At 34.9% G+C, this 25716-nt stretch overlaps 1 protein-coding gene and 1 pseudogene across 2 annotated transcripts in view; both read left to right on the top strand.

Annotated features, from left to right (window-relative positions):
* The window catches only part of AQR (aquarius intron-binding spliceosomal factor), a 92179-nt gene extending 68260 nt beyond the window's left edge, over window positions 1-23919 (top strand). The window contains exons 27-35 of one of the 2 annotated variants that reach the window (XM_011354871.2): window positions 837-974; window positions 4361-4432; window positions 5520-5707; window positions 6380-6551; window positions 8428-8598; window positions 9641-9726; window positions 14169-14343; window positions 16828-16941; window positions 19597-23919. In XM_011354871.2, the coding sequence (XP_011353173.1) occupies window positions 837-974; window positions 4361-4432; window positions 5520-5707; window positions 6380-6551; window positions 8428-8598; window positions 9641-9726; window positions 14169-14343; window positions 16828-16941; window positions 19597-19908 (1428 nt within the window). In that variant the 3' untranslated portion in view covers window positions 19909-23919. The remainder of the gene's footprint in view (window positions 1-836; window positions 975-4360; window positions 4433-5519; window positions 5708-6379; window positions 6552-8427; window positions 8599-9640; window positions 9727-14168; window positions 14344-16827; window positions 16942-19596) is intronic. The other variant, XM_011354870.2, reaches the window with a different exon arrangement.
* On the top strand, window positions 9953-10072 carry LOC111736386 (annotated as a pseudogene).
* Window positions 23920-25716: the final 1797 nt, after the last annotated feature.

Below are 25716 nucleotides of genomic sequence, written 5' to 3'. Positions count from 1 at the left end.
AGTATGATACAGTGTTCAGATTTTGATAAAACTTGTTATTAGGTACTCTGTTTGTGCTTGTTTGTTCCTCACATTCATCTATTGTCCATCTCCTTATTCTCTTCTATGGGGGAATCTTCTCTCATGGTCAGGGGTGGGGCTGATCCTTGGAGGTTTATTTTCCTATTTTCCTATGTCAGCCGACCTCTGCCTGAGTTTAGCCAATGAGAAATGTGGCAGAAGACACGAAACTAAGATATTTTTCCACCAGCTCTCTTTGCTTTTGGTTTCATCTTTTTTTCTATGGCTCTAGTTTCTGTTGGCCTGGCCCGCCATGGTTCCAGTTTATTCTCATACCCTACTCCCTGGGCTCTGACAGCACTGCCTCCTCCCTTTATCCTTCTTAGCCTAGAAATGGTCACAGCTTCCTGCTGTTGCTAATCTCTGGGTTACTTCACCAGCCCTTGGTTGGCTTTTCTGCTCCTCTGTCACCTTCATAACCAGTCCCCTGCATTAAATCCTTTTGTTATAAATACTTGAAATAGTATCAGTTTTCCTGGAGGGACCTTGATTAATACAGGCACTCTAGTGATTGATATTTTATTCAGTATTCTTGTTAACATTGAGTATGTTTTGCCTTAATACCAAAACAGTCCAAATTGTAGCTTGAATATCAGCTATTATTTGAATTAAATTAGTACCTAATTACTAATGAAAGCATTATGATTCTTTAGGCTTAGTTTATGTAATATTTAAGTTCTCAGGAATTAAGTCTGATTAACTGAATTATCTGGCTGTATGTATAAACTACGTTTATTTTCCTAAAATTGCCTTTCACTGTCTCCCTACCCCCATAGGAATTCAGGGCCTCTGAACTGCTCCGAAGTGGACTGGACCGATCTAAATACCTTTTGGTGAAAGAAGCCAAAATTATTGCCATGACCTGCACTCATGCTGCCTTAAAACGACATGATTTAGTCAAGTTAGGTTTCAAGGTAAAGTCTTAGATTGTAGTTCCTTAATCCATCATTTGTTCAGCTGTTATTTTTTTTTTCTTTTCTTTTTTTTAACCTAGGCCATTTTCCGTGGAAATTGACTCACCTCTTATTAAGGTTCACATTTATAATTAGCTAAAAATGTCCCTTAAAACGACAACAACCTCTTATGTTTATATTAATGAACTCCTAACTGTAATTTTTCTAAATCTAGTTATCATTAATATGTCCATTAAGTAACATTATAATCATGTAATTGTCTAACCAAATTCTAATACTTGTTAAGGTAGATTAATTTATTTTCACTATGTGAAAAAATCTAACAGAACTAAAAGCTATAAAAATAACATTCAACATTTTTCACCTATTAAACATCTGTATACTTGTATTGTTCATGTTTTAAGCACACATCCATTCCCAGTTATTTGTTCATTCAGTAAATGAAAAGCCTGCCATAAGAGGATATGCATTACTCTTAGACTGTAAAATGAGATACTAAAATGGCTTTATCGTATCATAAAGACCAGAGAGCTAAAGGGCCTCTGGTAAGAGATACTATCAGCACTCAAGTGAACTATCCTGTTAGCTCATTACGTGGGATGTAATAATTAAGCAGTAAATTTAATTTCACTGATTCTTTGTGACTTTGCTAGTAATACTGACCCAAACTCTGATTTTAATGCAAATCATTTAACTTCCCAGCAACTGGTTTATCTTGTTGTTTAAAATAGGGTTTGTGTACTGGTTTGAATTCAAAGTTAGCAAAGCATTTGTTGTTAATGAAAGTAACCTGACAATTTTTAAATGTTATGTGCTCAGGGGAAGATAGGTGCTAAATAAATTCATGGTGACAGAATTGTTGTTATCTTGGATGAAAGATTCTTCAGCTGTAAGGTAGGACAAATATGATGACAAAAGGTAGTGTGAACTTATCCTAGTGGTGTGAACTTACCCTTTTGCAGATTATTAGTGAGAATTTTTCACCTAAGTATTTTATTCTGTGGCTGACATGTATACTTTGAATTTGATATTTAATCATATCAGTTTAATTTCAAAGGGAAACAGTGCAACCATAATTAGCATATTATGCTTTCATGCGGCTTTTCATAGGCATATTCTAAAAAACATTACTTTTAGCTTATTGCATTTTCATTAGTCATTTTCTTACATTTTACTATGCAAGATAGTTCACTTGAATGCTGATAGTATCTCTTAGATTTTTGATATTTTTAATTTTAAGGTTTTTTTTTTTTTAATCAACCTTTACATGTATCTGGTTTAAGAGTTTAAAATCTTGTATATTACTTAATATTTAAAAAAGGCAGTCCCTAACTCCCCGATTCTCTCCAGTTATCCAATCTTTCAGCTCTTTTAGTTTTTCCTTTGTTCTTTTAATCTGTACCAATAAAGAATGTTACTTGTCCATTTTAAATATTGTCTTTTGACTCTGTGCTGTCCCCAAGGAGACATGCATGCATATTTATGGGCTTTCTCCTTCATAATACTCTCAATATATTTATGTCATAATTTTGCTTTGTGATTAAAAGCTCATCTTAAAAAAAAAATTATATTTTTTTAATACGTTAAATTGCATTAGATTTTCAGAGTTTTTCAGAAAGCCAACTTTTTAAGCTGTCTTCTTTGAGCTCTCCCATACTGTTTTACATATCGTGTCTATTATCCTGAGAGTCCATGAAGGGACTTCTTTGAAAATGTGACTTTTTGAACTATTCCTTCTCCTAATCTCCTACCAGGATGTCCTAATTAATCATTGTTATAGGGAAATTCAGCATCAGATAGAGCTACTAGAGAAGACATCCAGCCACATGTCTAAACCTTTTTCAATTAGAAACAGTGCAGAATTGAACTTTAATTTTCATCATGTCCAGTGGAAATCCAAACTTGGACAAATACAGATACAAGCATATTTTGATAAAAATGAGTAGCACAGAGATTATAAGACATATAAACAATTGGTTTAAAAGAGGAGAGTTAATTAAGCATTAGGAATAAATATTACCCCATTACCTTCCACTTCCCTAGAAAACAAAATAAGAGGAGCAAACCTTAAAAACAGGAAACAAAAGAATTCTAATATATACTTAATGAGATTCTCAAAGAAAGTATCTTACCAATAAAACAAGGAATAAGATATACTAAGTAGCAATCAGAATTAGAAGTAGAGGGAAAAGATAAACCATGTTGAGAATAGATCTAGAAGAGAGTTGGGCAGATAAAAGAGAATCATCAAAGAAAGAGTGAAATTGTCTTCAGCTGGAGAAAGACTTGATTTTTTTATTATTTTACAAATGTGCAGTACCTAACATCACTAGAAACTGGGATCATGGCAGTATACAGGTATCAAACAAGTAAATATAAAGATAGAATTACAAATTGTGATTTGCTGTGAGGCAAAGGAAAAGAGTCCTGTGAAACCCTCTTTAGATTGGGAGGTCAGAGGAGGCCTGGATACAGTGGGGTTTAAGCTAATACTATACGAATCAGAAAAAGCCAAGCAGACCAAAAGTAAAGAGAGAGTAATAGCATGTGCAGAGGGCCTGAGGCAGGAATGGTTTTGAGAAAATGAAATAGGTCACTGTGCTTGAAGCTTAGTAAGTAAGGAGAAAAGTGACATACAATGTAGGAGAGGATGGCAGGAGCCAGATTGAATATAGGCTCTAGTTAATACATCTCTTATAGACCAATAAGAAACATTCTTAAACATTATCATTTTTTCCTGAGATATTTAGAAGCCAATGAGGGGTTTGACACCAGGAAGTATCAAGAGATTTAGGGGAGGCAAGACAGGAAGGGAAGGGGCTAGCAAAGAGAGAGATTGCAGGCAATAGTCCTAGTAGTGGCTCGGACTAGGGCAATAGTGGTAGTAGAAATGGAGAAAAACAAATAGATTCAGGAGGGAGTTTTCGAAGGTAAAATTGACATCTTTTGGTGATATATTGAATTCCGGGGGTGAGACAGAAGGGGATTATTGAGTGCTGGGTAGGATTCATGAGGGAAAAAAATTGCCTCAAAATACTACCTAGAGTAAGAGTACTAAGGGAAATGACCTCATATATAATCATAAATTAATTCTTATATAGAACTTAAAGAACTGAACTGAAAATAACTAAATTGATATGCAATCCAAGAAATGATATATGAGATCTCTTTAATGTAGAATTGTATGTTTAGCGGGCTTCCCTGAGGTTAAAGACAAGTTGGAGAAGCAGAGGCATAATGATATATAAGATCATGAACTTTCTGTTTGAATAATGTATGTGTTACTATTTTTATCTGAAGTTGTTTGAGGTGGTTTTTGTGGTTATGGTAGTAGTTGTTTGGCTTTCAAACTCTTTGACAAGTTTTCTTTTTTCTCCCTTTCTTAGTATGACAACATTTTAATGGAGGAGGCTGCTCAGATTCTGGAGATAGAAACTTTTATACCTCTTCTTCTACAGGTAAGATACAGAGATCTGAGACAAGGAAAATAGAGTTTTAAGAATTCCATGGGGAAGCATCAGAAAGCTAGATAATTTTGGGATGCTGGGGTGCTACTTGCCATAATTGTATATTCTCCTTAACTTCATTATGTTTGGTATTCTATTTTAAGCCTGTAAACTCCCTTTACTCTGTTCACTAGTTATTTAGTAGTTTGTGTTGTTTCCAGGAGTACTATTTAAAAATTCATAGTTTGTCTCTAAGTTTTGAAAAGACTTAGTAATTTTAATCAAGAAAATTGTATTTTGATACAGTTTGGAGGGAAGAGAAGCTATTTTTTTCATTTCTTTTTGTTAGAGTTGTTTCTAGAATTGTTTTTGATGTTTACGCTTAAATTTTTTGAGCTAAATGATAATGTTTAAGAATGTTTTTTATTGCGTAATAGTCTTTACTGTGGAAGCATTGAAAACAAAATGTGGAATTCCCAATTTAAGAATAAAGACTGCTCTAATTTATAGATAATTTGGGTTCCAAAATAGTTTTGTAAATCAAGTTATTTGGGACTTGGAATATATTTTATCAAGATATGTTTCAAGGAACAAAGGGACACATGGAGTAGGGAGTTGAAGTGGTAGTGTAGGAAATTAAAGAACGTATGATTTTTACTGCTTTGGTGGAGCGGGACGTTCAGAACTGGCTCTTGGCGTGATTGTGATTATGAGATGTGATTATGTGACTTTGACATCTCTCCATTTCCCTGCTTGAACATCTGTTTCTTTCTATGTACCCTTTGCCTAACTCTGACCTGAGCCTCCCAGGCCTCTTTGGATTACCCTACCTGTTAATGTAGGGCAGTTCCATGCTTGCCTCCTCAATCCCCCTGTCCTCCTTCACACAGTATCAGCCAAGAGCAATGGTACTCATGCTCAGTTCACAAGTCATTCTATAAATTTGCCAGATTCATCACTGGAGCTGGTGAATATGAAGAAATTAGTAAGCTTAATAAAGCCATTTTGTAAATAGCAAGAATCTTCTTCAATAAATCAGAGACTCAGCAGGGAAATATATTAATTAGAGTATTTTGCATTTTCTGCTTTTCATTTCTAGAATCCTCAGGATGGTTTTAGCCGACTGAAACGATGGATTATGATTGGTGATCATCACCAGTTACCTCCAGTCATAAAGAACATGGCCTTTCAGAAGTATTCAAACATGGAGCAATCTCTCTTCACTCGCTTTGTCCGAGTTGGAGTTCCTACTGTGGACCTCGATGCCCAAGGGAGAGCCAGAGCAAGGTAAAGGAGCCCTGTGTAAGGGGTTTGGGGTACTCCAATTTAAGAACATCAGTTCCGTGATCTGGGAACTGATGGTTGGTAACATCATCTGTATAGACTCTTGGCATTCTCTGCTGTTCAGTAACTGGCCATATGCAAATCTGAGAGCACCTTCAGCACGGGGTATAAATTGACCAAATTACTCCCTTCACTTTATTCACTGAGATTAATTTAAGTGACTTATAAACCGAGGGCTGTTTTTCAATGTCCCTTCCCCTTTCTTCATGCCCCCAAAAGATACACAGTTAATATCATTTTGAAATCTACAGCAAAAAGTGAACAAGAGGAGAACACACTGATTCTTACTTCATAAAGTGTACATGCTTCATCTCACAGTTACTTCAAAATTTTCCTCAACTTACAGACTTCCCTGATGTTTTTAGTTTGAGTGAAGATAGCATTTGCCTCAGAGAATACAATGGAGCCATCATTTCTGTGATATCATCTATCTTCTACTTTGGTTACTTGAAGTAGGGAGGCCAAGGTTGAAAAAGCATTGCTAGAAAGATGAGCGCCAAATGGGTAACATAAAGATTAAGAGAAAGAGCACAGTTTCTTAGAACCCCCTTATGTATTTTAAAAGGGATTTTGCATTGCTAATATTTCTTGTTTGGGGGATTTGTCTTTGGAAAGCTTGTGCAACCTCTACAACTGGCGATACAAGAATCTAGGAAACTTACCCCATGTGCAGCTCTTGCCAGAGTTTAGTACAGCAAATGCTGGCTTGCTGTATGACTTCCAGCTCATCAATGTTGAAGATTTTCAAGGAGTGGGAGAGTCTGAACCAAATCCTTATTTTTATCAGGTAAGAAAAAACATGAAACTTTTAAGTTTATTTTGCATTTGCCGGGCTGAATTACTACCTAAATCCGTGATACTGAAACATTTGGCTCACCATTGAATAAAGAAAAGTTAGATCCCTGCCTCACAGGCATCAAAAACATTCAATTTTAGATAGAGTAAAGATGTACACACAAAAGAAAAGAAACTATAAGCATACTAGAAATAAAATATTGATGAATGTATTCTTTTGGCATGAGAAAGGTCTTATTAAGCAAAAATCAAAGGGAAAATATTGATTTAAAAAAATTTACTTTCAACATTTAACAAATGGTTGACGTCTTAGTGTATATATAGACATCCCAACAACAAAAAATGTAATAAGGACAAGAATATGCAGTTCACACAAAAATTATATAGATTTATAGCAGGTACAAATCACTGAAACATATTTTCACCTCTCATAACACTCTGTTGAGGTAGGTTTGGGGAAAATCTATACTCATGCAATGCTAGTAAGAAAGTAATTTGGTAGGCAAATTGTCAGTATGTATTTAAAGTGCAGTATTCTCATTTCTAGGAATTTATCCTAAAAGAAAAATTGGATAAATTTGCAAAGACTATATGCTAAAATGTTCATTATATCTTTTTCTTTTACTGTAAATTATTTTGGAAATGAGAAACAAACTAAATGTCTTATCAGTAGGAATTAAATACTGAATAGCCACTAAAGAATAACATAACTTGGTTTACTGACGTTAAAAATGTTTATACTATATTAAATGAAAAAAGTCAAGTTACAAAGTATATTTATTTTGAAAAAGGAACAGTACATAGAAATATATACTGATAATCTATATAAAAAGATCTGTCAGTTTGTACACTGAAAGATTTGTTCTTTTATCTATATTAGAGTTGATGCTTACATAAAAGTAGTTTGCTATTGATAAGAAAATGGAAAGATTTACAGTCATGTGGTTTCTTTTTCCTCCTGTCTTTCAAAGAACTAGAAAATTTAAGAACTCACACTGTCACCAAGTGTCACCAAAATATAATTTTTGTGAAGACCTTCTTATAATTTTCCTATTGCCTTGATATGAAATCCACCTTCTTGTCTTTCTTTTTTGATTTTCATGTTATGTTTATATTCTCATTTTACTTTCTTCTCTCATCTATTACTTTCAATTTAGTCTCTTCTGAACTGGACTAAAGAAAGAGGCTGTATATACCTCCTGACTGTCAAGTTCAGTGAAGCCTTGGTTTTAAGCTCCTTCCCACCAACTTTTAACCAGAGTCTCTGACGTTATACTAAGCCAGACTGACCAATTTGAGACCACATCCTCTTCCTACCTAAAGTGGTCTGGTAGAGGTGGCAACCATTTGTGTAAGAGAACCAACACACACACAAAAAAGTATGAAGTTTGAGAAAGAAGGAAAAACTGTGTAAAAATTGAGTGTTGACTACAGTGCTGCTAGATGTATATGCTATTGGACTACGTTTTCTATTGGCTTCTAAAATTACTTTCCTCCTTTATGTTTAATTTTTTTTCTATAACTATAGTTGTGGTGCATTGTAGCAAAATATTAGTGATCTGTATTGTGATTGTTGTGGTCCCAGAAACATTAAGCCTTTAAGTTTATTACTTTTATTTTATGATTGTTCTATATATTGCAAATATATGCAAATGTCCAAGGGTAATAATTACCACATTATTCTGTTTTTATTTATCAGTGTTAATCTAGGATAAGGTTATTCATCAGTTTTATGTAAGGTGTCTACATTATTAACTCTTCACTTCTTTAAGTGTGATAAATGAATAAATTGTGTTAGTTAACCGTGTTCTCTATAAAATTGCAACAGAAGAAAATAAATACACAATCTGATTATGTTTGCATTACAGAATCTTGGAGAAGCAGAATATGTAGTGGCACTTTTTATGTACATGTGTTTACTTGGTTACCCTGCTGACAAGATCAGTATTCTAACAACATATAATGGGCAAAAGCATCTTATTCGTGACATTATCAATAGACGATGTGGGAGCAATCCATTGATTGGAAGACCAAATAAGGTAATTTTATAAATAAAATATATTCTCTTATTCATGATGTTGGCAAGATGGAAAGATTTATATTTATTATGAGTTATTTATATTGTTCTACTTTGTCTCTTTGCTATCTCCTTTTAAGAAATGTGAGAAAATGAAATAATAGGAACTGTAAATAATTCTGGCATTCCTATCTGACGGTGTTATTGGTGTGCTATGAAGATTTTAATAATAATTAGAAATAAATATTTCTAAAACTTTTTATTAGTATAATGTTGGATAAAATCTGTAGTGACAGAAAGCAGTGGTTGCCTAGAGCTGGGGGATACAGATTTGATGACAAAGGGGCCTGAAGTGTTGGAAATTTTGATTGTGGTGGTGGTATGTGGGAGTATATATTGTCAAAATTTGTCAAATTGTACACTTAAAGTGAGTATATTTTATTGTATGTAAATTAAACTTCTGTGAAGCTGATTTTAAAAGAAATGTTTTGTTAACTTCCCAAAGGTAGGAACCATGAATTATAGTTTGAGCAGGATACACATTTAAACTTTTTGTTAAATTTATGAAAAAGCAAATGCCCGAGTGTCAGTATTATACTGAAACCTTCCTGAACTTCCCTATTTGTACATATATTTTCAAACTGAACAAAAACTACTATGAAAGTTACTTGTGTATTTTTTGACAGCAATACTATATAGATAAGAACTAGGAATATGTTAAATAATAAGTAAGCAAACAGTTATATTGCTGGGCATCAAACTGGGATACAGTAATAAACTTAACGCAGTCGCTGCTTTCATGGAGTTGACCATTAAATCTGCAGAAGTAAAGATGAGTGCAATAAGAGTGACTATCATAGGGACAATAACTTAATCTGGTTACTGTGGTTTCTTAGTGTTCGTTAACTTGATCTTTCAAATTCAAGTGGTCGATCATGTTTCTTCGGAGACTGATTATTTTAAGGGAAAGATTTCTTTTTCTAGCACATTATTTAAGTGATCTCTCTAAAGTCTTGTTATTGTGCTTTGGAAAATACACCATATTTACCATTTTTTCTTTTTAGGTGACAACTGTGGATAGGTTTCAAGGTCAACAAAATGATTATATTCTTCTTTCTCTAGTACGAACCAGGGCAGTGGGCCATCTGAGGTATGTAAGGAAAATTTCATGTTATTATTGAACTTTACTATCTGCTTCAGTTTTAAACTTCTGTGGCTATGTAAGTTTATTTTATTTTTTTTGAAAATGTAAAGTATAATTAATTGTTATGGCAACTTTTTGTGTTTCTTTTGTTAGAATGTAACAATATAAGACTTTATATAGTGAACCATAGCCATTGCTTTTGATTTTTTTTTTTTGAATCTTAAGTGTTTTAGTCTATGGCCATGCCACCCTGAACAATCCCAATCCTATCTGATCTCAGAAGCTAAGCAGAGTCGGGCCTGGTTAGTACTTGGATGGGAGACCACCTAGGAAGACCAGGTGCTTGTAGGTGTAAAAAATTTTAAAAAATAAATAAATAAGGGATTGTAAGCTAACAAGGTTCTTGCAGTCTGTGAGGTCAACCAAGAGTTGCCTTGCCTAAAAAAAGAAAATAAATATTAAAATTAAAAAATTTAAAAAAATAAATGTTTTAGTAATTTAAACTTTTTTACTCTTCAGTAACATTCAGAAATAGCATTTTATCATAAAATCTTAATATATATTCTATATTGGTTGGGAAAATGTCAGAAATTAAAGGAAGTAAAGTGGTAAAAAGTCTCTTCAGAATGAATTTTTCATTGCATAGGATTTCTCACTTTTCCCCACACAGTCTCTCAGCTTCGGTGTTAGAGGATAAAGGAACCATTTGTTCTCCCAGGATTAAGAATTGTCGAAACAAACAATAATCTGTTTTTATCATTTATTGTGATGTGTTTAGGTGCTAGAGATTTATGGGAATAATATCTTCTTATTACAAAGTATCCATTTAGTTTTATATGAACCTTTATCTCATATGACTTAATAGCAAAACTATATGGAAAGTTCATTTTATTATTTTATTGATTGGATATAAAAACAAAATTCTCCAAGCTCTCATAATGCTATTATTAAGTCAAGATTTGTTGGGAGCTTAGCCCAGTGATCAGGTTCCATGAGACTGATAACTTGTATGTGAGAGTAAGCAAAGATGTAATATTTTAAGAAATTGAAGACTATAGCATTCTAAAATACAGTTTATTTTTGCTTACTTATTTGTCAAATATGTATTTGGGGACTAACTTTTCTAAAAAGTAGTTTCTTTTCTATAGTGAGAGTTATAGCTGCTATCTGAATGGGCATCATTTTTACATAATTAATATCTTTCAAAAACTTACAGTATGAGTACATGAATGATGCTTCCTCCCCTACACCCCCTTTTTCTTACTCTATAGTGTTTGTCTTTTTCAGATTCCCATGAGTTTAGTTCTGTGCTATTTTTTGCCTGACTTTCCTAGAAACTTTAAAAAAAAAAAAAAAAGATGATAAAATGCTTATAAATGAAGGGTTAAAAACTCCTAATTGCAATATTGTCATACATATCAAAAATTTTTAAGCAAAAATATCATTATTCAAATAATCAGTCTCATTTGTATTTGCCAAATTTGGTTTTGAAAGTCCACCTTCTTCAATTGGGATGCTGGTGATGGTGCTGATGTTGTTAAAACATACAGGTGTAATGTCAGTTTAACTACATGTGCTTCTAGTTACTCAGATAGCTTAGTAACTAGTATCTTCATAGGATATTTTGGTTTATAGAGATAACCTTTCATATCTTTCCTTTTCTAATATTTTTCTCAAGTTTCAAGAAACCAAGGAAACTTACTTTCTTCCATACTTCTTTTAAATAATAGCTTTATTGAGATATTATTTACATACTATACAGTTAAGTATACAGGTCAGTGATTTTTAGTATATTAATAGTTATGCCATTATCTTTACAACTTTAGAACATTTTCATCACCCTAACAAGAAACCCTGTATTTATCAGGAGTCATTTCTTCCCCCTCTCCCCCAAGTCTTTGGCCACTGTTCTACTTTCTGTCTCTGTCGATTTGCCTGTTGTAGACACTTCATAGAAATGGAATCGCTTGGCTTAATGTGTTCAAGGTTCATTCCTGTTGTAATATGTATGAGTACTTCATTTCTTTTTATTGCAGAATTCCATCCCCTTGAGTGGATATATCACATTTTATTTATCCATTTATCAGTTGATGGCTGTTTGAGTTGTTTCCACTTTGTGGCTGTTATGAATAATGCTGCTGTGAACGTTCACGTACAAGTTTTTGTGTGGACATGTTTTCCCTTCTCTAGGAGTAGAATTACTGGGTTATATGGTAACTCTATGTTTAACCCTTTAAGGAACTACTAAACTGTTTTCCAAGCGCCTGACATATTTCTTTTACCCACGTATTTTTTTTAAACAGGTGATTGTGTATAGCCAGTCTGTTCAGCTTTAGTTCCATAGACCTGTCTCAGGACACTGGAGCTAGTTAGAAGCCAGAATAATAAAACATTTCCAGCCCCTTTTCCAACATTATTGTTCTTGTCTCCCTCCTCCCACTCCCACCGCCCCCCCACACACACACACACAACCATCACCTGATTTGAATAGCCCAGGTAACAATAGAAATGCTTGCAAATTGTTCAGTACAAAGCTTGCTGTTTAACAATGCTCTTGGTGTCTAGCCACATTCTGAAGACTATGAAAGAACATGGTAATTCTTATTGTCCAGGGTCCCCAAGGAACCCTGTCCACTTACTTACTTTTTGCCTATAGTTGGTCGTGTTCATAGTGTTCGGTCATTCATTTAACAAATACTTTCAAATCGATCTATTATGTGGTAGTATGTTGGGTTCTTGATACTATGTAAATCTAACATTCATGATCTCTACCTTTAGAGTAGTTGGGGAGACATTAAAATATCCTTAGAAGATACCTATATTTGAATCTGCAGAAGATGTTAGTCTAATTCTTCTCATGTCCAATGGCCAGCAAGCTTGTAAAGCCACTTTACTGCACTGCAGCGCTGAGGACTGGAGGGAAAAATTTCCTCAGAGGGACCAGTCCACTGTTGTTGCCAAAGCACTGTATCTGCGCTCTGCCTAGAGATAAAGAACTTTGTGAATGTGAAGGGGAGAACTGAGTATTATAACTCAGTGATTACCATGAAAGCAACTGTTTGGGTCCTCCTACCACCACTACCTCCTTTTACCCTGACAACATGGTTTGAACCATAATTTCCTTTATAATGCTTGCATGAGAACTCATGATAAGTATTTCTAGCCTTGTACATCTACTTACCAGTGTTGGAACCATCTACCTTAGCATGACCCCTTAGGGTTCTAAGGAAATGTGGAGAAAATAAAGAACAATTTGGCTTGCAGTAAACTAGGCAATATTTTCTTCATGAATCCAGTGTGTCACAAATGTAGAAATTCCTCAGAATGCTACTACGAATGGGGTTTGTTCACTCCTACCTGGATACCTACCCCTCCTCCCCTCTCACATGCAGGAATATAACTGATGTGCACTAATGTCATGCCGTACCTCCTGGTAAGAGAACCTAGGTCCCTACCAAGATCATCAGTTCCTGGTTCTCTGTCATATTATCATATGATCTTTGTAACATTTAATCTCTGTAACACTCTTAATACCTTCTTTCAAGGATTAGGGATGATTTTACCAGACTTGATTATTATTCATGAAAGTCTTCTTTTTTTTGTAGAATACTCACAAATATAGCCATCTAAGAGCATCTGAAGAAAACAAACTGTCCTCTGTGTTTGAAACCAGAGTTATTTTTCATATTAAAACACATCCTAATAGTGAGGTGAAATTAGACTTCATAAAAATTAGACTTCTTTTATAAATGTGTTTGATTCAAATAAAGTTTTAAAAATATATTTGTTTTAAAAGATAAAACTGGCATAATTCATTAGATAGTCAAATACATGTATCATTGGATCATTCAGTTTAGCCATTTTTATTAGTTTATGTGAACATTGAATACTTATAGGCCAGTCATAGAGCCTAGGTCCTAGAGTAAATACATGAATGAGACATAGTATTATGTTATGTCATCATACTATATTTCTGTTTATGTTTGTAATTATTATTATAAATAAGTGTAAAACAGAATGGTGAGAGTTATCTAGGAAGTAAAATATTGCCTTGACAGAGAGGCTGGGAATTTGATAGGTGAAGAAGTAGAGGGAGGATTGGTTCAGATTGACTCAGTGGTAGCGACAGACAACTGAACTGTGCCATAATACCAATATAACTACTTAGAATTTTTTAATCAGTGTGTTGGTTATTTTGTGATTACCCTCCTCATTCCCCCTACAAAACGAACGTAGAGATTAGTAATATAGCGTTAACTTTTTCCTAGTTACATAACATTGAATAACTTAATATTTACTCTATTAAGTTTTGAAGAAACTTAACCATTTATTGTCACAGCTTAAAGGAATATTTAGTGGAATATATAAGAAAAAGAAGAAATGTTTAAAAGCTGCATAAATATGCTATTAATCTTGATGTATTTTAATTAATTTTGTGTTTCCCAAAGGGATGTCCGTCGCTTGGTGGTGGCCATGTCTAGAGCCAGACTTGGACTTTATATCTTCGCCCGAGTATCTCTCTTCCAAAACTGTTTTGAGCTAACTCCAGCTTTCAGCCAGCTCACGGCCCGCCCACTTCATTTGCATATAATTCCAACAGAACCTTTCCCAACCAGTAGAAAGGTAGGACTTCTTTCTTCATTGTATAGAGCAGCATTCTCTTCTAGATGACCGCATTACCTAGGAACATCATCACAAAGATCATCCAATCACTAGCTTAGAGTACTACTTACACTAAGGAACTAAATTAGAATTTCTATATAAAAATAATACATGCCAACATTTATTGAGTACTCACCATGTATCAGGCAATTAGCTCTTTACCTACATCATCTCATTTCATCTCAGTAACAGCCCTGTTAAGTAGGTTTTCTTATTAACCGCATTTTACATCTGAGGAAATAGGATTAGAGAAGTAGTTTGGGCATCCATTTCTCGTAGATGGAGAATCCAAGATTTAAAAGTCCAGGCTGGCTGACTCCAGAGTCCGTGTTACTAATCATTGTACTGTAGGGCCTCTCTTCATCTTTGTAACAAGAACTTAACTAATTACTTGGTAACAGGATAACAATGGTTTCACTCTTGGAGAAGACTTAAGAAGCTTACATTCTGGGGAAATGTGGGAGGGAACAGAACATATACTTAACAGAAAGATATGCTTAGAGAAGTGCCCCTCCCTCTTCATCCATCCCTGCTACCATTTTCATATTTCTCCTTTCTTTCGTTTCTCTTCCCCCTCCCCCCATTGGTAACCAATCTTTAGTTTCTGGTTTACTCATCATATATTTCTTTTGCACAAAGGAGCAGATACCTGTTTCTTATATTGTTTTCTTTCTAACATGGAGGTTAGCATACTATATAGACTTGGGCTTTGCTTTGTTTCATTTAATGAAATATCTTAGAAGTCCATTGGAATTTAAATAAAACTGTTTTAAATGTTAACAGTACACTTTTTCACCTTCCCCCTCCAAAAAGATTAAATTCTCTGTGTTTGTTTTATAATAATGCTAGGTACTTTTTTAACTGCATTTTTTAAAAGAAATACTGCTGTAGAGGAATAGGAGGAAAAGGATGGAGAGATATGATAGGGTGGGGTCTTGCAAAGCCTTGAGTGTCAGTCTCTGAAGTCTGGTCACAATCCTGTAGCCCTGAGGTTCTCAGTCTTTGTGGGTTAATTATTAAACAGAGAGATTCCTGACAAGAGATCTGGGGCAGAGCCTCAGTGTTTTCAGATTTAACTCACTCAAGTGCTTTGTATCCAAGGGCTGCCAGTGACACACCTGGAGAAATGTGGACTGCAGATCACACAATACCAATGAACAGAAGATTTAGAAACTGTGTTTTACATGACATCATGAATTCAAGCAATGGGGGTCTGAAGGCTAAGAGCATCTCCATATCCTCTGCTCGAGACAGTGTCGAGGGCAGGGAGAGTTGCACAGCTAGCACTGCAGCTCAGAAGAGGCAGCTCCCAGCAAAGCCACCAGAAAATAAGCAAACAGATAAAAACAAAACAACAACAAAAACACTGAAGGTTTTGAAGGCAGTATTTTAAAGCGTAACAGCTGGCAGTCAGCACGCAGATGTTGTAGCCATTGCAGAAAGTCACCATTATCATGCAGTGCTACTACCATCCTGCTTAATTCTGAGAAATGCTATTTAAGTGTACTAAATATTCCTAACTTTATGTGCTTTAAAATCTCTTTTCTTCATATGTTTTTTACCTTTATGGTTTTCTGAATTGTTCTACAATAAGAAAGAATGAGACTTTATAAACATTTTATGATTAACTGTAAATAGGAAAGTTCATCTTTATTCTAGGATGGTTTAGGAAGAAGTACAAACTTTGCTCTTCATTTACTTTACCACTTTACCTACACTGGTAGAGCAATGTTTATAAGATTGTTGTCAGAAAACTACTCCATTAGAATCACTTCATTCTGTCTGACTTACTGAGTCTAAATCTGTGGGGGCTGGAGCCCAGGCCTCTCTGATTTAACGTGCTTCCCCAGATGGTTCTGATAGAGACCAGAGTTTACACTTTAGACTACTATTTGCCAACATTTTTTACTGTATACTTTATTAGTAAAAATTCCTTTTGAATATTTACCTTCATGACTACCTGTCTAGATATTGTTCGCTTATTATTGTAAATGTTAGCTTCTTATTTTTTTACAAAAACAAATAGCAAGAGCAGTTTTAGCATTTTTTTTTTTTTTTTCTGAATAGTCTTGAGAATTGCCTTTGGAGCAATTACAATATTAGAGACCACTACTTAAAATGTTTATTTTTTTTTTTTTCTATTCAAATGATTGCTTATCTCTTTTTCTTCTACCTTAGTTAATAGGCCAAAACTCATATTTTACTTACCAGCCTGAAATTGTATTAAAGCTAATGACTCTTAGTTCTCTCCTAATCTCTACGTTCTCTAAATTTAAATTGAATTACCCTTCTTTATGTATTCTTTATTGGACTCTCACGCTTAATCTTTATGTCCTCTAAACCATAATAGTGCTTATACATAAGATGGAGACATGGGCTTCTATTGGAATGTTAGCTTTTAGTGTTTTTCACTGTATACTTAACCTCCTTTTTGCATTCCTCTAGAATGGGGAGAGACCGTCTCGTGAAGTACAGATAATAAAAAACATGCCTCAAATGGCAAACTTTGTGTACAACATGTACATGCATTTGATACAGACTACACATCATTATCATCAGGTGAGTTTTCTCAAAACCGACTCTTACTTTTCTTGCTGTGGAAAGAATCTTTTCTGTTGCAGAAGAATTTACGTTAGTTGGTATACAGTGTTATATTGCTTATATTAGTTTCAGATATACAGTGTAGTAATTCAACATTTTTATACTTTATAGTGTGATTCATTACCCCACTAATTCTAGTAATCATCCATCTGTGCGATGTTAACACAGTATTATTGACTATATTTCCCTTCACTTCAGAATGAATCTTGAAATACTTGATTCTTTGTAGGAAACCAAGTAAAGCAAAGTAGGTGGTTATTATTCATGTAACATCCATACTTTTAAAACATCTTTATATAGATATAATTGAACATACATTAACTTTCACATATTCGAAATATACCTTTTGATGTGTTCTGACATCTGTATATATCTGTGAAATTATCATCACAGTCAAGATAATGAACATGTTCATTATCCCCAAAAGTTTCCTCATGCCTCTTGGTAATCCTCATCTTTCGCCAGACCTTTCTCACCTTGTCAGACAACCAATGATCGGCTTTCTGTCGCCATAAGTTAGTCTCCATTTTCTAGACATTCATGTAAATAGACTCATACAGCATATAGTCTTTTTTCTAACAGCATAATTATTTCAAGATTCATTCATGTTTTTGCGTGATCAGTAGTCCTTCCCTTTTTATTGCTGGATATTATTTCATTGTATGGATGTACCAAATTTACCCACTTACCTTTTAATGAACATTTGGGTAGTTTCCAGTTTGGGCTATTACAAATAAAGCTGCTATGAACAATCTTGTACATGTCTTTCTACCTTTTCTTGGATAAATTCCTAGAAGTGGAATGGCTAAATGATATAGGAAGTATGTATTCAACTTTTTAAGAAGCTACCAACCTGTTTTACCAAGTGGTTGTATCATTTTTATTTCCATTAGCAGTATATGAGGGTTCTAGTTGCTTCACATCTCACGCACACTTGTTAGAGTTGGTCTTTTTTTATTTTATCTATCCCGGTAGGTCTGCGTGATCTCATTGTGGTTTTAATTTTCATTTCCCTAATGACTAGTGATGTGGAGCATCTTTTCATGTGGTTATTTGCCATCTGTATGTCTTCTTTGAGGATTTGTCTGTTTGGATCTCTCACTCCCTTTTAAAATTGAGTTATTTGTTTTATTATTGAGTTTTGAGACTTTAAATTTATTCTGACTATGATTCCCTTATCAGATATGTGTTTTATGAATATTTTCTCCTAGTCTTAGACTTTTTTCATTTTTAAGTGTCTTCCAAAGAACAGAAGTTTTCAATTTTGTATCAAGTAATTCTTTTATGATTTATGCTTTTTGTGTCCTAAAAGAACAGTCTTACCCAGAGTTAAAGATTTTTTCCTAATGTTTCTTCTAGCAGTTTTAGGTTTGCATTTAGAATTAATTTTGAGTTAACTCTTCATTTTGAGTTAATTTTTTATATAGTGCAGGGCAGGCTTGAGTTTTATATTATACATTTGCATGTGGATATCCAATTTGTTATAGCACCATTTTTCCTGAATAGACTGTTCTTTCCTCTGTTGACTTGCTTTGTCGCCTTAGTTAGAAAATCAATTGACCACATATGTGAGTCTATTTTTGGGCTTTCTGTTCTGTTCTATTGATCTGTGTATCTATCTTTTTGCAATTACCAAACTACCTTTATTAGAGTGGCTTTATAGTAAATCTTGAAATTAGATAATCTGTGTTCTTTAATTTTGTTCTTCATTTTCAAAATTGTTTTGGCTATTCTAGTTCCTTTGCTTTCCTACATACATTTTAAAAATCAGCTTGTCTATTTCTACCTCCTCCAAAAAAGTTTTAATTACTGTGTTCTAGAGAGTAAGATTGCTTAAGATCAATTTGAGAAGATTGACATCTTAACAATATTGAGTCTTCCATGATGATGATTTCTCTCTACATTTATTTAGGTCTTCTTTGAATTCTTTCATCAGTATTTGGCAGTTTTCAGCACAAAGGCCTTATATATTGTTAGTTTCATCTAAGTATTTCATATTTTTTGCTGCCATTATGAATGGTGCTTTTTTAAATTTTTCAGTTCCCAGCTGGAGAAACAGATCCTTAGGAGAGAAGCCAAGCCTTATTAGCTCCAGACTGCCAGGGGTAAAAGGGGGCTGAAGATATAGAATTGCTTCAGCTTCTGGTTGAGCGAGACAGAAGCCTTGTACCGTACTACTTTCTCCCTGCCATAGCTTTGTCCCAAGGCCTGGTTCCTCCCCACCCCTCATGGGCCTCCTTGATTGACGCTGGCCCTTCTTGAGTTGGTGTGTTAGTCATTCCTAATCAGCCACTGTTTTTTAGAGGTGTTAACAGTATATTTCTTTGTAGAAATCCTAAAAGTTTTTCATATTGTTTGTCCCCTCTTAAGATTTGATATATACTTTGATCATTGTTTGTGATATCTGTGTAGGCATACTCTCAGAGTCAGCAAAACCTAGGCCATTGTCATCAGAGTTGTTTCATCTGTAATATAAAATGGTCATCAGTGTTTTGGAGAACTATGGAATGAACATTATTTATTAGGAAGGTAATGTTAATGTGGGAGCTTAACTTATAAGCCAGTGTTTTTTTACTAGAGTTAGTTCATAATGATATTTTCTTTTTTTATTAGACTTTATTACAGCTACCACCTGCTATGGTAGAAGAAGGTGAGGAAGTTCAAAGTCAGGAAACAGAATTGGAAACAGAAGAAGAGGGCATGCCTGCTCAAGCTGACATACCCAGTCTAACAGATGCCAGCTCTAGTCAAGAAACATTAGCCTCTCAGACTGAGCCCACCCCCGATCAGACAGAAGCTAGTTCCAATCCAGAAGCCATCTCTGCTCTATCGGAGATCACTGCTGCTGTGGCAAGACCTGAGGCTGTACCATCAGAGGCTGACACCCATCAAGAGGCCACATCTGCCCCAGAGGAGACTAAGTAGCCAGACGGTAGCCTTTCTTACGGAGGACATTTCATTTTTAAAGTCTAATTAAGTGAAGTTACTTTTTGTATTTTGTATTTGCTTCTGCCATTTTAAAGGTAATAATTAACGTTCAGTACTAATTTTTGTTAACTGATTTCAGTGTTTGTTCTTGGGTATATTAAAAAAAAATTGTATGTGTATGAACAACTCCAGTTTCATTTGTTCAGTCAAAAGGGCAAATAATTATTCCTTTGACATTTTTGTCATTAACTGAGTGTATCTTAAATCATACCAACATGAAAAGAATTTTCTATAGACTATATATGGCATACTTTACATTTTTAATGAACTTATCTAAAGAAAAATATGGAATCCACTAGAATTAACCATAGATGCCCTTAAACAAGTATTGAAATTGGGGAGGAAATAGTTTCTTCTGTCATGGTATCAGATGTTCAAGTTGTGTTTCCTTTTTTTTTTTTTTTTCCTTTTAACTATGTTCTGCTGTCTTCCTTGATGTAAAGGAATTAACAGCCATAGGATATATAGGTTCCTCAAATCCATCAAAGAGGTTACATGTATTTCCTTCCCAAAAATTTCATAATATAACAGAATCACCTAGGGTGTCTGTATCTTCTTGGGACTACTCCAGACCTAGTGAATCAGAGTTTCAGGGTTAGAGCCCAGCAATCTCTACTTTAGTAGGTGCTTCAAATATTTGAGTTGCTGGCAGAGTGGCATCGGATAAGGCTCGTGAGGCTGAGCCAGGATTTGTCAGTGAGCTGTGCAAGAAGAATCTGGCAAATTAATCTAGACAGGAAGAAAGATCCAGAGTCTGGGCAATGACAGTCATTGAACTTAACTCCTGTGTGCAGGATAGAATTCACCCAGTGCAGAGGTTCCAAATTTTCTGCTCTCTTTAGATCTCTTGATAGGTAACCAGTCACAAAGACCCTAAAGTAAAATGTGCTTCAGATCTGGGAGGGTAAAGATACTAGGACCTTGCTACTGAATCACAGTTTGCAAATCAGCAGCATCAGTGTCCACTGAAGCTTGTTGGGAATGCAGACATTTGGGCTCTACCCCAAACCTAAGTCAATCTGTGTTTTAGCGCAGTCTCCAGGTGATTCATAAGCACTTTGTAGTTTGAGAAACACTGTACTGAGATTTCTGTGCTGTCCTCACATGAATGAGATGTAGAAGGATGATTCTCTGGTAAAAAGAACTGAGTGTAATTAATGTTTTCTGACAAATATCTCTTTTTATAAGGTCCCTGGGCATGGTGGTCAGAAAAGAGATCATTATGTATATATGGGAACAGAGCAATTGCCCAGTAGTTCTCCCCCATTTGACACCTGCTAGAGTGACTGAGGGAAGCATTTCCCCAAAGTAGCTCCTCTAGGACATGTACCTGTAGGCTTGACCATGTCCAAAGACCCCTTAAAAAAATAAATAGGAACCACACACTGCCACTGAAATTCTTCTGATCCTGACATTTAGAAGGAATGATGAATTCATTAGGAAATTAAATCCAGAAAGTCAAGTCAATGATACTGGTAATATTTTTGAGTAACTAGTGTTTGCTCAACTCTACCAAGTCGTGGATATGATTCAGACTCTCATCTTACAGTGTGTCTTACTGCATTAGAACTCGGGTAAATGTTGGGTGAGGAAGGCAAAAATAAAAGTGACGAGATGACAAGGAGAGTAAAATGCCAAGGAAAACTATACTAGGAAACCTAAGTCTGTTTGTTATCAGTAAGGATTGAGCCAGGTATCTGTTACATAATTACTCTGATAATAAGAATTTAAAAGCAGATGTTGTGGGCATTGGTATGAGGACTGGGCACTCACTGAATTATTTCTATTTGTGAATTTACAGTATCAGGCTAAGCAAGGGGGAAAGAAGCTTTACTGTATTTACTGTCTTTCCTGGAAAAGATTGATTTTTTTCTCTACCCTTTAGAGGATATGAATCATGATACCTGCAACTAAAATAAGCAAACTTTCATGCTGCTTTCTCATTAAGTAAACCATTTTCCAAACACTATAAATCACTCTCTGGCTGGGAGACCATACTTTTTTCTTTGCTGCTTGATTTTCTATCACACTAAAAAGACAATTTAACTGGAAGATGGGTAAGTCCTTTGCCTTTGTCAAGGAAAATTTTTTAAAGGATTATGGTGGTGGGATTTGAATTATTTTAAATTGTTTATTCAGAGGAAAGGCTAGTGAGTTGCAGCTGACTATAGAATCTTGGAATTTTTAAAGGAACTTAACAGATCTACTCTTATTTTAAATAATGAGGAAACAGAATCAGATACTCTTAGCCCGGGTGGCAACTGTGGGAGAGTGGGGTGAAATCCAAGTTTACAGTCCTAGGGCAGTATTTTTTTTTTTTTCCAATGAAGCACGCAGGAGTGATGGCTTTTTTAAATTATTATTATTTAATTTATTTAAGTTTTTAAATTTAATTTAGGATTACTACAGACGCAGGTACTCTAACCATGTGCCCATCTCAGATGAGTGTTCCCATCGCTCTTCATCCTGTTTTTCATATCTGAATATGCAGTGATTTTGGAGTCTATTTTTAAAAGCAAACCAAAAAGATGCATGCAAAGAGAATGAGCATGAAATGAAGTAATTCAAGTATTTAGACTTTTTTTCACAAAATGCTGAGTTAAGAAAGTTCATTACCAGCAGTTGAAAATAAATAGCTCCATTGATTTGGGCAAATGAATGAGAAGATCTAAACATTATCAGGTCTCTTGAAGTTGGTGTGATAAAAGTTGAAATGTTTCGCTGGATCCTGAGAAAAATGGTTTAAATGGCCATTTATGCTCCTATATAAAGTAAAATTTTTTATGATCAGGAGACAGCATGATATCATAAAACAGACTTTGGACTCACCCAGCCCTGGCTCAGATTTTAACGTGATTTACTCATCAGTATTTGGTTTGACCTTGGACTGGTTTTATAACCTCTCCAAACCCCAGTTATCTTTATTTACAAAATAAGCAAAAGGTAGGTTTGTTTGTTTGTTTATGAGGTAATATGTATAAAAAATCTGGCACTTAGATGCTGAGTAAGTATTAGTCACTTTCCACTTTTCCCAAAATATTTGAGACAGAGTAAGATTTTGTCAACAAACCTTCTGACTTTGTGCTTAGCTATGCGCCTATTCAGGAAGCATGGAGGATGAAGAAGGGGACATATGGTGGCAATTGACCTTTGAGGATCAAGAATCAAGTCTATTGGCGAGAACCCCTGAAACAGTCCATCGTGACATTGAGGATGGTCTCTGCCAAAATTACAATTCTGGCAGCACAGCATAACCAGAGGGAAGACACTAGGGACCATCATGCTTCTGATGTATCGATAACTTCTGTTCTGAATCCTGTATTCCCCCACCCCCAGATCATCTATATCATTGTAGCTACTTAGCTTTGTGCTTTGCACCTTTTCCTTTTTATCTTGCAGCCACCCATATGGTATTTTTATAGATGTTTCTCAATTAAAATTAAAATTTTTAAAACGCTGACCCTTTCGCATGAGCCAGAAGACCAATTAAAGATAAGCCGTGCCTTGCTTCCCTTAAAAATTGCTTCGCAGTTAGCCTTTGTAATTACAAAGCGATCATGTTAATAGGTGTTTAAGAATAATGCAACTGGAGCTGTACTGAGCCAAGGATGGAAATGAACACATGACACCATTTTTTCTTCATTGGGACTCTAATGCCCAAGAAGGAGTTTTAATTCAGTGGGATCCAGAAGCCTTGGGCACTTCATTCAGTTCTTTTTTTTAGGTAAGAACAAACCAGAGCTCAGTCCCCAGGAGCATGATTCAGAATGCAGCGTGGTTATTGCTGACCGACCTTGTGCCAGCTTTATTCAGTTAGCTCTCTCTCCTTTGGCTTATACTTATTTCAGTGGCCACTTAAACTTTTGTACTTAAACACACAAAGATGGCTGATCTTATTCTCTCCCTCTCCCTCACCGTCTCCCCCTCTGTGTGCATGCATGTGTGCGTGTGTGTGTGTGTGTGTGTGTGTGTGTGTGTGTGTGTGTGTAAAAAAAAAAGCAGAAAACTCTAGTCTTGAAAATTACTCTGAAAAACATGCTCCATGGTCAAATTTGAGGAACATAATGAATTATTTCCCTTTCGTAGAATTACAATGCATTGTTAGCTAATTAAAGGTTCTGAGGATTCCTGCTAGAAAAAAAATCATATTTAACTTCATTTAACTTCACATTTTCCAAATTTATTTGACCACAGAACTATTTCTTTTTTTTTCTTTTTTAAATAAGATACCTTAGGGTATCACATTTTCCAAATTTATTTGACCACAGAACTATTTCTTTTTTTTTCTTTTTTAAATAAGATACCTTAGGGTATCACATTTTCCAAATTTATTTGACCACAGAACTATTTCTTTTTTTTTCTTTTTTAAATAAGATACCTTAGCTCCACAGAACACAGTTTGGGAACCAATATCTTTACAGGAGTAATTGAACTTTACTTCCTCCTTAGAAAATTAAGGGAATCATAATATGCCACTCTAAAATATGCCAGTTTATCATAAGGATTATTTGGAGTAGAAGGCAATTGAGAAGCAGTGGATTCGAGAAGAAATTTCTGTCCTCCTGCTAATGTCTAAAAGCAGGGCATAAATTTCCCTTTGTATGGGTGACATAAATTTCCCTTTGAAAAGTTGTCTCCTCTCTCCCGCACCAGGAAGAGAAAAACAGCCCTTATCACTGAAAACAGATGCTACTAAAATGAGTTTATATAAACGAACTTTAAAATAACCATTTTCTTCCATCAGTCTCCCCATATATTTACTTTCCCACAATTTACCACCCCTAAAACATCCAAACCTTTTCACTTCACAATTTATCACCTTTTGTTAAAATAGTATATAAGCTTCCAAGCCTACTGCTTCTTTTAGGTTTTCGCTTCTGTGTAGTCTTTGCCCCTGGGGAAGTAACATTTAAAATATCAATTAAATTTGCTCTTATTAACTTGGCCATTTGGGTTTCCCTACCCCCGCCCCAGTTTTTAGTTCCATTGTTTACAAGTATGTATGCTTTTTCTCTTGTTAATCTGTCTTTTGTTAGTTTAATTCATAGGTCCCAGCCACAGACCTTAAGAAGGTAGAGACAGTTTTTCCTCCCTACAAAAAAAAAAAAAAGGCTCTAATAGATTTTTTTCCCTATAAGTAACCAGAGGCTGAAGTAACACAGCTGAAGAAGAAACTAGTGGTGAAGTGATTTGTACAAAATGTCATATTGTGGTGTAATTCTGTCGAGTGTTATGTGATATTAATAGCAACATCCTGAAAATGCAAATGAATAAAAGTTTGATCAATGTACCATGACATTTCTTCATGTGAGCTTCTGATGAAAAGATCACTGAGCATTCTCTATTTTAATTTTAATTTTAGACTTCAGCTTTTCTCATTCCTTACCATGCAGTGAAAACAGTTTATATTTCCAGTGTCTCATTTTCTCAATTCTTCAAATATTTATTTCTTTAAAAAGTTTAAGTTTTAAAAAGGAGAAAGAATAGCCAATAGGAGTGGGCCAGAAATAATAGAAGAAATTTAAGGCAAACATAAAAAAAATAGAGAAAATGTCCCTTTAGAAGAATGTTTAACATAGAGGATCCCAAAAGTTGCCTTGCATCAGACACGTTGAATTCTCTCTATGTCGATCTCCAGGTGACTGTCTCCATGATTCCCTTCCTCTCCATCTCTGACTTACGTTGCACATTCAACTGATACCCTTTCTTGCAGTAACTCTGGGTGCAAGAACCTCAATGGTAGCT

This window comes from Pteropus vampyrus, unplaced genomic scaffold (assembly GCF_000151845.1).
Source record: "Pteropus vampyrus isolate Shadow unplaced genomic scaffold, Pvam_2.0 Scaffold19, whole genome shotgun sequence".
In the NCBI taxonomy this organism is placed as follows: domain Eukaryota; kingdom Metazoa; phylum Chordata; class Mammalia; order Chiroptera; family Pteropodidae; genus Pteropus; species Pteropus vampyrus.
The sequence above is the reverse complement of the archived record's forward strand: the minus strand, read 5'-3'. Positions and strand labels throughout refer to the sequence as shown.